At 52.6% G+C, this 14942-nt stretch overlaps 2 protein-coding genes and 2 non-coding genes across 6 annotated transcripts in view; all 4 read left to right on the top strand.

Annotated features, from left to right (window-relative positions):
• Nucleotides 1–1420: 1420 nt before the first annotated feature.
• Nucleotides 1421–7917, top strand: ARL5C (ARF like GTPase 5C). Of its 2 annotated transcripts, XM_010960491.3 has the most exons (6): nt 1422–1574; nt 2184–2244; nt 3394–3541; nt 4227–4310; nt 4848–4999; nt 7075–7917. In XM_010960491.3, exons 1-6 carry the CDS (start codon nt 1529–1531, stop codon nt 7121–7123), a joined length of 540 nt encoding a protein of 179 aa, XP_010958793.1. In that variant the 5' UTR covers nt 1422–1528; the 3' UTR covers nt 7124–7917. The 2 variants fall into 2 exon arrangements, with proteins under 2 accessions (XP_010958792.1, XP_010958793.1); XM_010960490.3 differs by lacking the exon at nt 7075–7917 and having other exon boundaries at nt 1421–1574; nt 4848–7065.
• Nucleotides 7918–8526: 609 nt separating this feature from the next.
• On the top strand, nt 8527–8598 carry TRNAC-GCA (transfer RNA cysteine (anticodon GCA)). Its single transcript has one exon. It is a non-coding gene; the product is annotated as a tRNA-Cys (tRNA).
• Nucleotides 8599–9213: 615 nt separating this feature from the next.
• TRNAC-GCA (transfer RNA cysteine (anticodon GCA)) lies at nt 9214–9285 on the top strand. Its single transcript has one exon. It is a non-coding gene; the product is annotated as a tRNA-Cys (tRNA).
• A 2108-nt stretch (nt 9286–11393) lies between these two features.
• The window catches only part of PLXDC1 (plexin domain containing 1), a 71294-nt gene continuing 67745 nt past the window's right edge, over nt 11394–14942 (top strand). Inside the window, exon 1 of one of the 2 annotated variants that reach the window (XM_074342918.1) lies at nt 11394–11641. In XM_074342918.1, coding sequence (XP_074199019.1) covers nt 11566–11641 — 76 coding nt within the window. In that variant the 5' untranslated portion in view covers nt 11394–11565. The remainder of the gene's footprint in view (nt 11642–14942) is intronic. The other variant, XM_074342917.1, reaches the window with a different exon arrangement.

Raw genomic sequence — 14942 nt, forward strand, 5'->3', positions numbered from 1 at the left:
CACACTGGTCAACATGACATGACCCGGCCCTCTAGGACTCACAGTTGATTGGCGAAAGCAGACATGCCAGTTACAATCTCAGCATAGAGAGAAGCCCCATTTGGCTGGAGATCCAGGCCAGAGTTTGGGAAGCAGGTGACTTTTATGGCAGACACATTTTCAAGGACTCAGGAACCCACCTTTCTGAGAAGTTGAAAGATATTTGGGTGGAGAACACGCAGAAGCAAAAGCATAGTTGGAAAGAGCTGAGCACGTGTGGGCAGGGACCAGTGGATGCAGAGCCTGTGGGACAACCTGCAAAGGCAGGTGAGGGCTGTTCATGGAAGCTCTTCAATGTCAGGTGAGCAGACTGATCTGAATCCAGTGGGCAATAGGGAACCATTGAAGTTTTATGAGCTGTAGAGTAACAGACTCTGAGCTGTGCTTTAGGAAAGTTAATAGGGCTGTGAGGAGGTTGCCCTGGGTAAAGAGGTGGCAGAAGCAGGGAGAGGAGATACAGGGTCGTTCCCTTGGTGGAGGGGAGCACTGATGGGCTGTAGGAGGGCAGTGGCACTGGGATGGAAGGAGCTGAGTCTCCTGCGTGGTGGCTGGTCTCTCTTAACCGCCCCCTCAGCCTGAGGTTGGTTGCCTTCCCTACTTCTCTTTTTGTCTTCTGTTTTTTCCCAGTTTAAGCAAAGAAGGAAATTCACAAAAAACAAGCGGCTTCCCCTTCCTCTCTCTCCTTCAGCCTGGCTGTCTCTTGGCCCAGGTTCTCCTCTGCTAGGTCTTAGCATCCTGGACTCCTTTGTAAGGTCTCTAGCTGAGAGAGCTCTCTTTTTGCTCCATCTTTGTCTTCAGATGTCCCCTCCCCGGGAATCAGAAAGCTGTGCCCAGGCAGTCGATTTATCAGTGAATCATATAAGCAGAGCTCGTTTACTCCTAGAAGTTGCCTATCACCAAAGGGCCTGGAAAAGGAGGGGACACCCTGCCCTTCCTCAAGGAAGCTCACTCTGAGTAGGCCTACAAGACCCACAGTGGTGAAACAGCTTGAGATCTGTTGACGGTTGGATTGTCTTCCCAGCTCAGAGAGGATCAGTGGGCCCTGCCTGCTTCCCACAGCTAGTACAGAAAGTGGGTGGCCTAGGGTTTTGCTTGTCTAGTGCCCCAGAAATGGCACTTGGAGAAGGGAGAGCTGGCATCCAGTTGTGGGCCCCTGTGCTAGGTCTCCTTGATTTGCGATGGAGACTAGTCCATCCAGAGAACGATGGAGTTTTCTCGGGGCACAGGGAAGCATGTAAAGTCTGGACCCCATTTTCCTTGCACCTCCAGTGCTCTGGACAAGTAGCTTGTTGTCACGGTGATGCCCACAGCGCTCGAGGGGCCAGCGTCCTAGGGGATTCCCACGCCCCTCTGGGGACTTGTGGTGCTTCCGTTACCTCCTAGGCAAAGCTCGCCCGGCCCTCCCCGGGGGGCGGGGCTCCAAGCACCCCGGCTTAACCCGGCCCCCGAAGGCCGTGGAGTCCTGACCCTGTCTGACTCCTGACGCATTATGGGACAACTGATCGCCAAATTGATGGGCATATTTGGGAAACAGGGTAAGGGGCGCACAGGGCATCAAAGCCACCATTTTGATCCGGCTCCCACCTGAGGGTCCCCGATCTGGAGACTCCTGGGCGGATGCGCTGGGGGACCTTGGGCTCGGAGAGTCCTGCATGGTGGCTCCCCGCCTGCTCCGCAGTTTTCCCTGCCCCCTCTCCGCCTACTCCTCGCGGGTCGCAGGCTTCGGTACGCCCTGGGGCGCGGGGCTGGGACAGCCTTCTTCCTTTGGCTAAAAGCCGCCTCCTGTTTCCTGCTATTGTGACTTCACGCTCGGCTCTCCCCAGACCCCTTCTCTTGGCAAGTTCTGAGCCCCCCGACCTTTCGCACAATCGCTTTTCTGGAAATGTGGAGAGAGGAAAGTGGGGCTCAGCTCTCATTTCCACTATCCTAGAGTGGCACAGGTGTCCAGAGCCCGATGGGAAAGAAACCTGTCCTGTTGGCTTTTCTGCGGGGGAAGGGGGCGGGGGAGCAGAAGTAGTACGGTGGGTAGAGGTCCCCCAGCCTGCTGGGAACACTTGTCTCCTTCCTGGGAGGCCTGGTGGGGCACACAGTCCCTTGGGCATCGGATTTAGCCCTAACTCTGTCCTTCTCCCGGATACCTCCAGAGCGCAAGGTTATCATCGTGGGACTAGACAATGCAGGAAAGACCACCATTCTCTACCAGTTGTAAGTGACTCTCGGATGGGGAGAGGGGGCTGGGCCTTTCCAACCAAACTGACAGGCACTTGGACCAATCACCAGAGTCCTTCCTTGGGTTCCAGGTTTCCCCTGTAGCAGGAATGACTGGGGGAGTGCTGGTGTGACCTTCCTGGTGTAGTGCTCCCTCAATTCAGTGGCTTATCGGTCTGGCATTCGAATTCGGCTCGGTATGAGCAATCCCACTGCTCCCCGCCATCTACCCCCCAGCCCCTGCCAGACCCGGTTGCGGGCTTGACGCTGTCGGAACGTGCCCGGTGGTCTCCCTGCTCCTCGCTCCCCCTAGCGGCAGGTCTCTCCTTTCTAACTCCTGCACCCAATCCTTGTGTCTTAATTTTCTCTCCCTTCTCCAGACCCAAAAGGAAGAACTGGCTTTGGATCTGGCTGGGCTCTGTAGCTCCTAGGCTAGCAGAGTCTGGCACATGTGCTGGGTAATTATCCATCGGAGCCTTTCCTGATATTCATTCTTTGGAATGGCATCTCTCCCATTTTGGAGCCTCCAGAGTATTTACTCAGGAAAAATTTCCCCTAAAAAGTAATATATGTAATTTTTTTTTTAATTAGAAGGAAAGAGAAATTCAAGCAATACAGGCATATATAGTGAAAAGTAAGTTTCCCTCTCATCCTTAACTCCCAGTTTTAGTTCCCAGATTTTCCAGAGGCATTCCCCACATATAAAAACGTGTGTTTTTCTAAGTCACTTTCAAAAAAGCCCCTCTCTGATGGCCCTCATTGTGTCTGTCTCATTTTTCTGATCCCTTGCTACTCAAAATGTGGTCCACAGAGCAGCAGCGATGGCATTATCTGGAAGTTTGTTAGAAATACAAAATGCTGGGCCCCAGCCCAGACCCACTGGATCAGAATCTGCATTTTAGCAAGATGCCCAGGTGATTCAACTGCATATTAAAGTTTGGGGTGACTGCTCTAATAAATCTCTCCTCTCTGGGGTCCAAGCCAGGTAAGGTTTGGTCTCACTCCTGTCTGCAGTCCCTCATGCCCAGCAAAGGCTGGGTCAAGCGGGGCTGAGTTGTTCTGAGTTAGATTCAGCCTGACTTTAAGGTGTGGCCAGAGCTGAGTGAGGACTGGGCTGAGCGCTCATACCCTCTTCTTCCTTCCCAGCCTGACGAATGAGGTGGTCCATACATGTCCCACCATTGGTAGCAACGTGGAAGAGATTGTTCTGCAAAAGACCCACTTCCTCATGTGGGACATAGGGGGACAGGAGGCTCTGCGTTCCACCTGGAACACGTACTACTCCAACACTGAGGTAAGGAGGGTGCTTGGGCTGGAGGAGCTGTGTGATAATTAGTCACTTGACCTCTCTGAGCCTTGGTTCTCCTATTGTGAGATGGAGACCATAATAATGACCTCCCTGAGTTGTTATGAAAATTAAGTAATAAAACAATAGCTGGTGCATACGCATTGAATACAGCTCAATGCCTGTTAAAATTTTTGAATACCTCCTGACAGCCTTCTGTTTGATGCATTGGCTAGGGTAGGCCCTTTGTCTTTCTCTCTCTGGCAGCAGCAGAATCTGGTGGTTTCATTCCTGGAGGGAGAGCTGATTTCATACTCCAACACTGCCACTCCTAGGCTGTGTGGCTGAGGGCAAGATACGTCACTCCTCTGACCCTTAGTCTCTTAGTTTGTAAATGGGGATAATAAGCATTCCAGTTCCACAGGGTTGTGGTGAGGCCTGGATGGAGTCATGGTTGCCCAGTACTTGGCATAGCCTCTGGCACACAATCTGAGCTTGTGCTGTGCACACCCTGTGTCTGGATAGAAAAGGGAATTAAAATGGGATGAGGGCAGTGAAGTCTTGAGACTGGACAGTTTGTTTTCTGTGAGGCTCATATCAGAGTGGTGCAGAGGCCAGTGAGGGAGCACAATGGGCAGGAGACACATTCTTTGAAGAGAAAGCCCACCACTCACAGTTCCCCTTTGCTGGCCAGTTCATCATCCTTGTGATTGACAGCACGGACCGGGATCGGCTGCTGACCACTCGGGAAGAGCTGTATAAGATGCTGGCCCATGAGGTAAGCCTTGCAATTGGGAGAGGACTCAGTCATTCGCTGTGTGACCTCAGTCTTCTCACTTAGCCTCTCCGAGCATCATTCCTGATGCCCCAGTCTTGGAGAGCCTCTATTCCAGCAGGCTGAGTAAGGCTAGATTATCCCAGAGGAAGGGCAATAATGCCCTCAGCACAACTGATTACAGAAGCCAGAGTTGCTGGTTTCAGTCCTGACCCCACCTCTCATTCATTGTGGGACCCCAGACAAGTTACTTTGCCTCTCTAATTCACAATTTTCCCAAGTATAAATTGGGGAGGATCATCAAATTTCTACCTCCTGGGACAGTTGTAAAGATTCTATGTGCTGGCTGGGAGGCATTCTATGAGCTGTCAGTGTCATTTGATGTGGTTGCTACTGTTGGGCAGGGCCTCCATCCCCACCGCACCTGGGCATGGGCCTCTCTTGCTGGGAAATTGGGAGAACCAGGAAGGACTCAAGGGGCAGGGGGAAGGGAGGCTAGGTCCCAGCAGGCTGACTGGGGCTGGGCTCCTCTGTCCACAGGCTCTTCGAGATGCTTCCGTCCTGATCTTTGCCAACAAGCAGGACATGAAGGACTCTATGACCACCGTGGAGATCTCCCAATTCCTCACTCTTAGTGCCATCAAAGACCACCCATGGCATATACAGGGCTGCTGTGCCCTCACCGGGGAAGGGTTAGTGACTGTCTCACCTGGCCCAACCAATGGAGCTGACCATCAGAACCTTCTCCTGTCTCTCTCCTGTCAGAATCTGGCTCAGTGTTGGCTGCTGGGTCAAGAGAGCAGAGCACCCACCCCTGGTTAAGATGCTTTGGGGAAGCGGTGAGCAAGACAGGGTCCCTGCCCTCAAGGGGCTTGTTCTAGTTGAGAGAGAGGTAACACCCCCCACCTCAACACAAACATTTTAGGTTCTGATGAGTGCTGTGAAGAAAGTGAAACTGGACCACAGGGACCGGTTTGATTTAGCTCTGGTGGTGGGGGACAGCCAGTACGAGGAGGTGACTTTTGAGCTGAGACCTGAACGAAGAGACAGCCATGGGAAGACCCGGGGCACAAGCCTTCCAAGCAGAAATCACTGACTCTTTCTGACCTCAAGTTTCCTTATCTGTAAAGAGGAGGGTGATGAGTCGGGAGGGTATAGCTCAGCATGCTGGAGGTCCTGGGTTCAATCCCCAGTACCTCCATTATAAATAAATAAATCTAATTGCCTCTCCCTAAAATAAATAAATTATATTAATTGTACTGAAATAAAATTAATGTAATTTAAAAAAAGAGGAGAGTGATTAGAACTGTTCCCTCCCAGAATTTCTGCAGAGAATGAATGGTACCATTTATTTCACTTTCATTGAGCGTATCCTCCCTGTCAGTCCTCCAAGGTCCTCCATATCCGTGGGTTCCACATCCTCAGTTTCAGCAAAAATTCCAGAAAGTTCCAAAAAGCCAAGTTTGAATTTGCCACGTGTCAGCAATGATTTATATAGCATTTACATCGTATTAGGTATTATAAGTAATCTAGATTTAAAGTATATGGAAGGATGTCCCTCAGTTATATGCAAATACACACCATTTTATATAAGGGACTTGAGCATCTGAGAATTTGGGTACCCACGGGGATCCTGGAACTAATCCCCCATGGAGACAGAGAAATGACTATACTTTGTGCCAGGCACTGTTCTAGGCACTTGAGAAACAGCGGTGAACAAAACAGACAAAAGTCTGCCCTCATGGAGCTTGCTTTCCAGTGGGGTGGGCGGAACAGACAATAAAAAATAAAAAATAAGAAAAATATATAGTAAGTTAAAAAGTGGTAAGTGTAAAGGGGAAAAATCAGTCGGAAAGGGAAGTTGGATGTATGTAGGGGGAATATTGCAATTTTAGATGGCATCCAGGGAGGGGCTGCTGAGAAGGTAGCTGCTCATTAAACACCTGCAGGTGTGAAGGAGCTAGGTCACGGGCACAAAGAAAGGACCTTGAATCAGGCCTGGAGAATTCCCTTTCCTCTTACCTTTCAAATGGAATCACAGCACGCTGAGGGCCTGGGTGCCCAGTTGAAGAAGAGAGGACTTTAGGCAGGTCGGCCCAAGGAACCACACATTTCTGGCAGTGTCCTGGATCGGGAGGGATCCCCCACTCCACAAACTCCTGGATCAGGAGGGACCCCCCACCCCACCCCACAAACCCACAGTCAGTTCAATTCAATCAGTGTTTCCAAAGTAACCCCCATGTGCCATACAGTCATGACCAAGACCCCGCTCTTGCTTGGGAGTTGCTCACAGTCTAATGGGAGCACTTGCTTGTGGAGCATCTTCTCAGGCCTTTGAAGCCACCCTGGCACTGACCCAGGGATGGAGTTGGTGGGAAGGGGCACTGGAGCCTTGTCTAGAGACATCGCTAAGGTAGGGCTCCTGGCCTCTTCCTCAAAGAAGCCCTCCCTGACTCCCAGACATCCAGAAATCTCTGTACATCCCCTTTCTAACCTTTATCACAGCATGTAGTTAGAGAATTATTTGTTGATCATTTGTTTAATATCTATTTGCTAGACTGTAAGCCCTGGAGGGCATGTCTGTTTTTTCACCAGCACAGTACCTGATGCATAGTAGGTTCACAGTCGGTTTATATTTGTTAACTGAATCTAAATTTGGATGTAAATTTGGTGGCTCCCTCATCAGCTCTGGGCAGGGGCTGGAGGCTGGGAAGGCCATTATCCTCATGGGATATGCTGATCCTTTCCTGTTCCTCCCTCCCTGCAGGCTGCCTGCTGGGCTCCAGTGGATGCAATCTCGGGCCACTGCCAACTGATTTCCCAGATGGAGGCCAACCAGAAACTCTGAGGGTTTTGCATGGACTATGTGGGTGGAAAACCTATGACTATTATTTTTCTGTGGTTCTCTGGGGGGACCAGTGGCAGCTACGGACAGTGAGATTGCCACCGTCCACCCCCCACCCCCACTGAGGAGCTAGACTGAACACCCTGAATTGCTGCAGACAGGAGAGCAGGGAAAGCTGCCCTTCACTCCATGGAAGCAGGTATCCTTCCTGGAGACCCCAGGGAAACTGTTGTATGTGTTGGGGGATTAGGAAGTGGAGCTCCCTCCCCTCAGTCCTCAATCTCTGTAGGAAAAGTGGAGGACAGAGGAAGAGATCCCTGGAATTGTTGTTTATTTCCTAGAACACTTCCCCTAACCCCCTAACCCCCACCCCAGCTTTCTGGCCCTTCAGCCATCTTTGTCCCATACCCTTTGGGCAAAGGAGATTCCAGAAAGTTGAAGGAATAGACTCAGGGAAAGGAGGGGAGAGCCAAAAGCTGGAAGGGGAGGGGGAGGAGGACAGGACACCCCAGACAGGGACCCTCACACTGCAGGGAGTGCTACTTCTTCCTCATCCTCCCATTCCGTCTGAGATGCTGGCTCTGACCACAGCTTTTGAGTTTTAAGCCACCCCTTCACTCCCAGTGTCCTTCCCAATGTGAATCCCATTCCTCCCAAATGTCCCAGATTCCTGTAGCATTTGCTCATCTTGTCTTTTTGTAATGATTTTTTTCACGTTGCATTAGGATTTTTATGAAGGTGTAATAAATGCCATTGAAAACCTCACTTCTGCCTGCCCCTTCTGCCTGTGCCTCAAACTGGCTTTTGGTTTTCGTGCAAAGCTCTCAGGCAGGGGGAATCCACCTTGAAAAATGGAGGGGGGCTGCCTCAAGGGTCTATGTGGCTAGGGGACTGGCTCTTTGGCCCTTACTTTCCAGGACTTGGAGCTCTGGACTCTGCCTGGGCCTACAGGAAGGAGTGGTTTGATGCTAAGTCACCGAGTAAAGGAGTAGGTGCCCCTAAGAGAGAGAAAAACCCAGGAGTCCCATCTAGGTAAAGCTGGAAACAGGATGGAAACCCAGGCTGCCCATCTGTGTACAGGGAGTAGTGCTTTTACCCCAGAAGACCTGGAATAATCCTGAGGTCACTGAACCTCCCAAGTCAGGTAGTGGACACCTCTGTGAGAGTCTGGACACACATATAAGAAGCCCAGGATTTCTTAAACTTGTGATTTCCATAAGGCATGATTTGGAGGAAGAACTCAGGAATTCTAAACACCCCTACTCGGATTCTACGTTCTTTCCATTAGATTACCTTCCAACCGAAATAATAGATGAAAGGTATTAGTCCCTTATTCCATGGAAACTTACTCTAACCGACCAGCCAGCACGTGGCGGGGGTATAGCTCAGTGGTAGAGCATTTGACTGCAGATCAAGAGGTCCCCGGTTCAAATCCGGGTGCCCCCTCTTTACCGTAGACTTTTCGCGTTTTCTTAGTCAAGCAGTCCACCTACGGAAGGTCTCATAGGAGAAAATGAAACGATCCTTGGGCACTGCGTGACCTCTTTTGCGAGCGGGTGAGAGAGGAGGTCCGGGCCCTGCCAGACCACGCCTCCAGCCTCTTGATGGATTGTACAGTCGGCCCATTCTCGTAACGGTAGGGCGGAGGCGAGAGCACCCCCAGGTCGGCCTGCCCGGGGACTTCGACTGCTGTCCGGAGGAAAGGAGTTTCTAAGGGCTGGGGAAGCAAGGCATGGAGGAGTCCGCGTGAGCGTGTAGGAGGGAGACATAGGCGCCTAGAGAAACGCTACGGGGACTTTTGCAGGACGGAAGGGAACCTGGGCCCTGAAGTGAGAAATCTCGAGGGACTTTCCCTCCCACATTCTCAAACTGCATTTTTCTTAATCATTAGAATTCCTTAGTTACAGAGCTTCAGGAAACAAACCCTGCGTCCAGATGAATAATCACTTGAGATTTATATCCTTTCTATTTCTTGTAAACGTTGAACATCTGTTCCTGAGCACATCAGGGCGCCTGCGCCGGATAGCACTAAGAAGTCACCGGCGCAAGTTCGCCGGTAGAGGGGGTATAGCTCAGTGGTAGAGCATTTGACTGCAGATCAAGAGGTCCCCGGTTCAAATCCGGGTGCCCCCTTGTTTTCCCTTTTAGGGCATGAAATTTCGCGTCTAGAGCAACATCTTTCTTAAAAAGCTTTTTCTTTTTGCTTCCATAATTTTATGTTGACATTTCCTTCGCCACCTCTATTTTGGGCAAATAAGGAGCGGTGAGCGAGTACAAAACACGGGAATTCTAGAGCAATGCCTCTCAACATGTGGTACTGGAAACAGCACCACCACCTGGGAACGTGTTAGAAATGCGGATTCTCGGCCCCATTTAAGAACTACTGAATTAGCACAGGGAACTATGCTCAATATCTTAGAATAATCTTTAACGGAAAAAAATATGAAAACGAATATATGTATGTATATTCAAGACTGGGACATTGTGCTGTACACCAGCAATTGACACATTGTAATTAAATTCAGTTAAAAGAAAACTACTGAATTAGAAACTTGGGGGTGGCCGCCAGAAATTCCCGTTGTAATAAGCCCTCCAGATGATTCTGATACACATTCATGTTCTAGAGGCTTACATATTTAAAAATTTACATGTCATTTGCTTCTAATTATTTCCAAGTTGTTTTTTCAGCCTGAGTCCTTATAAGAGATCTTTTAAAGCAGATCGTGGGGCACAGGTGAATGTACAAAGAAATCGGTGTCGGAGCTAGAATTCCGTCCTGGGACCTCTCGGAAGGTAGGGGCGAAGAGAGGTGAACCCGCCTGACTCTAGCGGGAGGTCGCGGGCAGTGCGAAGGAGGTGGGTCCGGAAAAGTGAGCGAAAACAGAAAAGCGTGAGCGTTGGGTCTCGTCATGTGGCCACTAGAGGGCAGCAAGAAGCCGTAGCTGGAAGAAGCAGTCTTATCCTCAGAGTCGGCAAAATCAGAATTTAAATTAGACAACAAGAAGAACTTACAGAAACGCCTTGCTTTGTTCCATGGTAAGTGAGTGGAGCGCTTAGGTCTGGAGAAGGTCGTTTCTGGGACCCTAGGTCCTGAAGAAGGAGGAACTGGGATTCTGAACGATTAGAGAATCTTCAGGTCTTGTTTCCTTCTCAGGTCACCTCTTTGGCCTCAGTGCCAGGGAACCTGCCTCTCCACACTGTTCCTTCTCCTGTCCCCAGGCATACCGTCTTCTTGAGGGGCGGGGGGATTCCCTCAATGGCGCTTGTCTCTGCGTTTTCCAGCCCCTACACCCCAGCCCCGTATATGTCAGGGTGCCCCTGACCCCTCAGTCTCCCACCATCCAGTGCTCCAGCTCCTCAATATCGCACGAAGTAGGTCGGGGAAGGAAGAGGCACGAAAGTGTCCTGACCTGATTCCCTGCTGTCTATTAACTCGTCTAAATTGCGGGTATTTTTATTCTGTTCCGGTAGGGGAAAAAAAAAGTATTCTATCCCCAGAGCCTTTTAAAAGGTGGTGGCAGGTGGGGTGAGACGTTTTCTTGCTCTGGTGCTGGCTTTGAAGATTGACTGGGTCGGGCCCTGAGGAAGCCTTAAGTCCCCAGAGAGGAGGGTGGCCTCGGTTACCTTCTGTGGGTGGGGAGAGGTCCAGGTTATTTCAAAGTATGGGTGAGCCAGGCCCCCTCCACCCTCCATGTCTGCTGGCGGGGAGGGCAAGACGTTGTTGGCACTGGGGGGATGGGGATGGGATAAAGCGCAGGGGAGCCATGGGAGGGGGTGGAATTCAGGCCTCTGCTGTAAGGGGAGATTCCTGGGGTGGGGGTGGGCATCAGAAATCCACACAACTCTGAGGAACAGCTCAGAAAGTCGGGAAGCCTAGTGGGGCTGGGTCGGGGGTGAATGGTAGGGGCCCATGGTCTGAGGAAGGGGCGCTGATCGCTTCCTGGGTTCTGGCCCCTCGAACCGTCTATCCACTGCTTTCCCCCGGGGAGTGGAGTAGGGAAAGGGAGGCAGGAGTTAAGGTGCGCTGTAGGGGCAGCTGATACTCTTCCGGGGTTCTCCCAGCCCAAGGGTACCCCCGAGTGGTCCCCTCCGCCGCCCGCAGGGGCCCCCCCGCCCCCGCCCTGGGAGCGGCCGCAGGAGCTCTCTGGGAGCGCTCGGGCAGGGCGGGGAGGGCTCGGGGAAGACTCGGGGCGAGCTCCGGAGGCGCCGCGCCCCCCCCCGCCCCGCCCCCTCCCCCGTCCCCGCTCCGGGAGGCCGCTCAGCTCGCTCGCCGCCCGCTGGCGCTCCGCCGCTCTCGCCGCTCGTCCGCCCCGCGCTCCGCCGCCCACCCCTCCGCCCGCCAGCCCCGGGGACCGCGCCGCCCGAGCCCGAGCCGGGGCAGCAGCAGGCCGGGGGCGGGTCCTGGCCCCCGCCATGCGGGCCGAGCTCTGGCTCCTCGTGCTGGTGCTCAGGGAGGCTGCCCGGGCGCTAAGCCCCGAGCCCGGAGCAGGTAGGACTGGCTGGAGTTGGCCGGGGTGGGCCGGGAGCGGGGAGCGGCAGGCAGGCAGGCGTGGGCATGGGCTGGTACCCGCAGGCTGGGGATGTCCGGAATGCGGAGAGGGGGGAAGTCCGCGGGAGGCCAGGAGCCCTGTGGACTGTGGCAGGTGGACAGGGACCCCACTTTCCTAAACATTCAGGGTGTAGGAGTGAGGGTGGAGGCATCAGACACTGATGCCCCATCTTTCCTTCCCTCTTGGAAGGACACTGGAGGGACCTCAATAGAGGGGGATCCATAGGCAGTGGGCTCTGGCCCCAAAGGGAACAGTTGGAGAGTCAGAGGGACCCCTGGTCACACCGGGTGAGGCTGAAATCTGATGAGATGCGGGACTGGGGTGTCTCCTGCCCTAGCTTTGCCTCCTATTTCTCTTTCCTGCCCCTACTCCCAAGCTGAGCCTGGCTGGGGGCTGGGTGGGAAAACCAGGGGCATGGAGAAGACCTAGCATTTCTCCTCCAAGGAAAGTAAGGGCCTAACGCCTTCCTCTCTCTATTTTGTACTTGGAGAGCAGCCCTGGACCCAGAAAGAAGCAACTTGCTGCTCTCTTGACACCCCCAGCCTCCAGGGTCCTCCTGTGACTCCAGATCTGCCCTGGTGGTCCTTGGCCTTCAGTTGCTCTGGCCCTAGATGGGGATGGGAGGGGTGTTTCCTATCCTGCGCACTCCTCCTACAGCAGTTCTCTACAATTGGCTCTCCTACCTGGAAGTCCTTTCTGAGATCTACCCTGAGTCCTTCCTTTATAAAAGGAGAACCATTTTTCAACAAGTAATTTTACATTCTCCTCTTTTCTCCTCATGTACCCAGACCTTTTCAGGGGTTGGAGAGGTGGGTAATTGCAGCCAAGCCCCTTGACGGAGAGAATTGGGAAGACAGAGCTCTAGGCCTCACTGGCATAGCTGTCCCTCGGATGGGATGGAGCAGGTGGAGGGTGCTGGTGAGAGGGGTGCTGTGGTCGGGCTGCTGTGTCTCAGGGGTGTGCTAGCATCAGGCAAAGCATCTTTGACAGCGTTCTTCATTTTAATGGTCCCTGAATGTAGCTGAGACAGGTCTGGGTCCCTGTTGAGGAGGAGGTTGTGGTCAGAGGGCAGTGGAAGCTGATGTGACAAGATGCACACCAGAGAGACCACACAGAGAGTGGCCAGAGACTTGGCCTCTAGTCCCAGCATCTCACTTGCTGTGTGACCTTGAACAAGTTACTTTCCTTCTCTGGGTCTATTTCCTCACTTATAAAGTGAGGCTGTGGGCAAAATCTTTGACTCTTGGTGGTGGGATTATGAGAGATCTTTTTTGTTTTTTAAGATTATCTTTCCTTTTCAGATTTGTTACTATGTGTATGGAGTAATTGAAAATGTAAAAAATATTAGTATAAAAAGGAATAGGTTGGACAGGTCAACTTTGGAGGTCCTTTGCAGCCCCAGCCTGTGGGACCTTCTGACCTCAGAATGTACCTGGGTTGCTGAGGGAGGGCTCTGAACCTGACTGAGTTGGGAGAACCATGGAGAGGGTTGGGAAAGGGGGCATTGGGAGGAGCAAGGATGTGCTGGGGGATGGTGGCCAGACCCAGGCCTGGCTGAGGACTGCCTCTTCAGAGTTGGGTTGGAATAGTAGATTCCTGGGGAAGCCAAAAAGAGGAGGCCGGTAGAGACTTGAATCACATCTCTAAGTAGAGGACATCCTGTCTTCTTGCTTTTGACCGGGAGTCAGCCAGGAGAAATGGACTTTCTCTGCAGCAGGAGAGGTTGGTTAGACCTAAAGAAGCTTCAGGAAGCCAGAGGGGGAAGCTGTTGACTTTCAGTTCAGGGCTTTTTTCTCCAGGCCAGGCCAGATTTGAGGGGGACCCTGTGTGGGGGTATCTTCTGGGGAGAAGAGATGTGAGGGTGGGACATTCTGGGGAGGGCTGCCAAAGAGGAATAGCCTGGCTCCCATCGGTGCTGGAGCCCTGGTGACCAGTGAAAGGGCAGATGGGAGCTGGACCAGAAGGGTGCCACCATCCAGCCCCAGGGCTCCAAGTCCTCTGGGCTGTGGTGGGTGGCAGGGAGGGGCTCAGAAAGGAGCTAAGATCTCCCCTCCCTCTCCATGAATTGGCTTGTTTAGTGGAGACTTGGAACTTCATTTATCATTAGAACAGGAACAGGAGAAAGATGAGTGACCCAAAGACATCGTCAGGTGGTGGAGGAGACCAGCAGAGGCTGACAGACAGACAGATGGACAGACAGGAAGATACTGGAGTGCACAGGGGCAGTGGGGCCAGGGGCACTGAGGGTCTGGTCCAGAAGTGACTAAAGCAGACAGAGAAGGAAAAGGCAGCTCCAGATGACGTCCTGGCCTGAAAGTCAGGAGACCAGGCCCAGCATTAACCCCTGGTGACCCTGAAAACTTCCTCCTTTCTCTGAGCCTTGGTTATCCCATCTATAAAATGGGCTTTGGACCAGATTGCCTCTAGGGCCCCTGGTATCCATGACTCTGCTTCCAGCCTCCTCCTTGCCCACCAGGGAGCTCCAAACAAACCAAGACTAAAATCCAAACTTCTCACGGTGGCCGTCGGACGGCCCATCCCCGCCCCTACTCCTGTTCTCACTCTGCCAAGGTCGGTCCCCCAACACACGGGCTCTGCCACCTCGGATCTTCGGGGAATTAAGTTCTCTTCATCCAGGTCTTTGTCAGCTCAAGGGCCACCTCTCAGAGACGCTCACCCTGATGGTTCTGTCCAGTGTAGCAACCACCCCACCCTTTTCCTCCGTGTGTTTCCTTCATAGCCCGTCTCACTGGTCTGATCTGCCACGTCATTTGTTTAGTGTGTGTCTTTCCCAACTAGACTCTTCATAGACACAGGGGTTGTGTCTGCCTGTTCACTGCTGCTGCCCCAGCACTGTGCCTGGCACACAGCAGGGTCTCAATAAACGTGTATTAAATGAGTGAATGAATCAGAGGGGATCACAGACCCCAGACTGTCCCTTTGAAAGAAACTCAAATTCTTCTTTTCTCCTTTTGGCTCCACTTTTCTTTTGAGCTACCGGCCATCCCTCCCTGTCCCTTCCTCATGCCTCCCTCACTTTCCCCAGATCAGGGTCCTCAGTGGGCTCCTGCCTGCCAGCAGGAGGGGAGAGGGTACAGCTGGGGGGCTTTGTAACTGAGAAGCAGGATTTCAGCTTAGAGTCTGGAGCCCTTCCTGGGCCGCTCAGAAAGTCAGTCCTCTTGTGAAACCCCTGGAAGGCAGGTATACTTTGCTGGGTGTGTTTGTGCAAATTATTTTGTT

This window comes from Camelus bactrianus, chromosome 16 (assembly GCF_048773025.1).
Source record: "Camelus bactrianus isolate YW-2024 breed Bactrian camel chromosome 16, ASM4877302v1, whole genome shotgun sequence".
Lineage (NCBI taxonomy): Eukaryota > Metazoa > Chordata > Mammalia > Artiodactyla > Camelidae > Camelus > Camelus bactrianus.

Coding starts and splice junctions, on each gene's coding strand:
- ARL5C (XM_010960490.3), top strand. CDS start 1,529: ATGGGACAACTGATCGCCAAATTGATGGGCATATTTGGGAAACAGG. Junction 1,575..2,183: donor GGGCATATTTGGGAAACAGG/GTAAGGGGCGCA, acceptor GGATACCTCCAG/AGCGCAAGGTTATCATCGTG. Junction 4,311..4,847: donor ATAAGATGCTGGCCCATGAG/GTAAGCCTTGCA, acceptor CTCTGTCCACAG/GCTCTTCGAGATGCTTCCGT.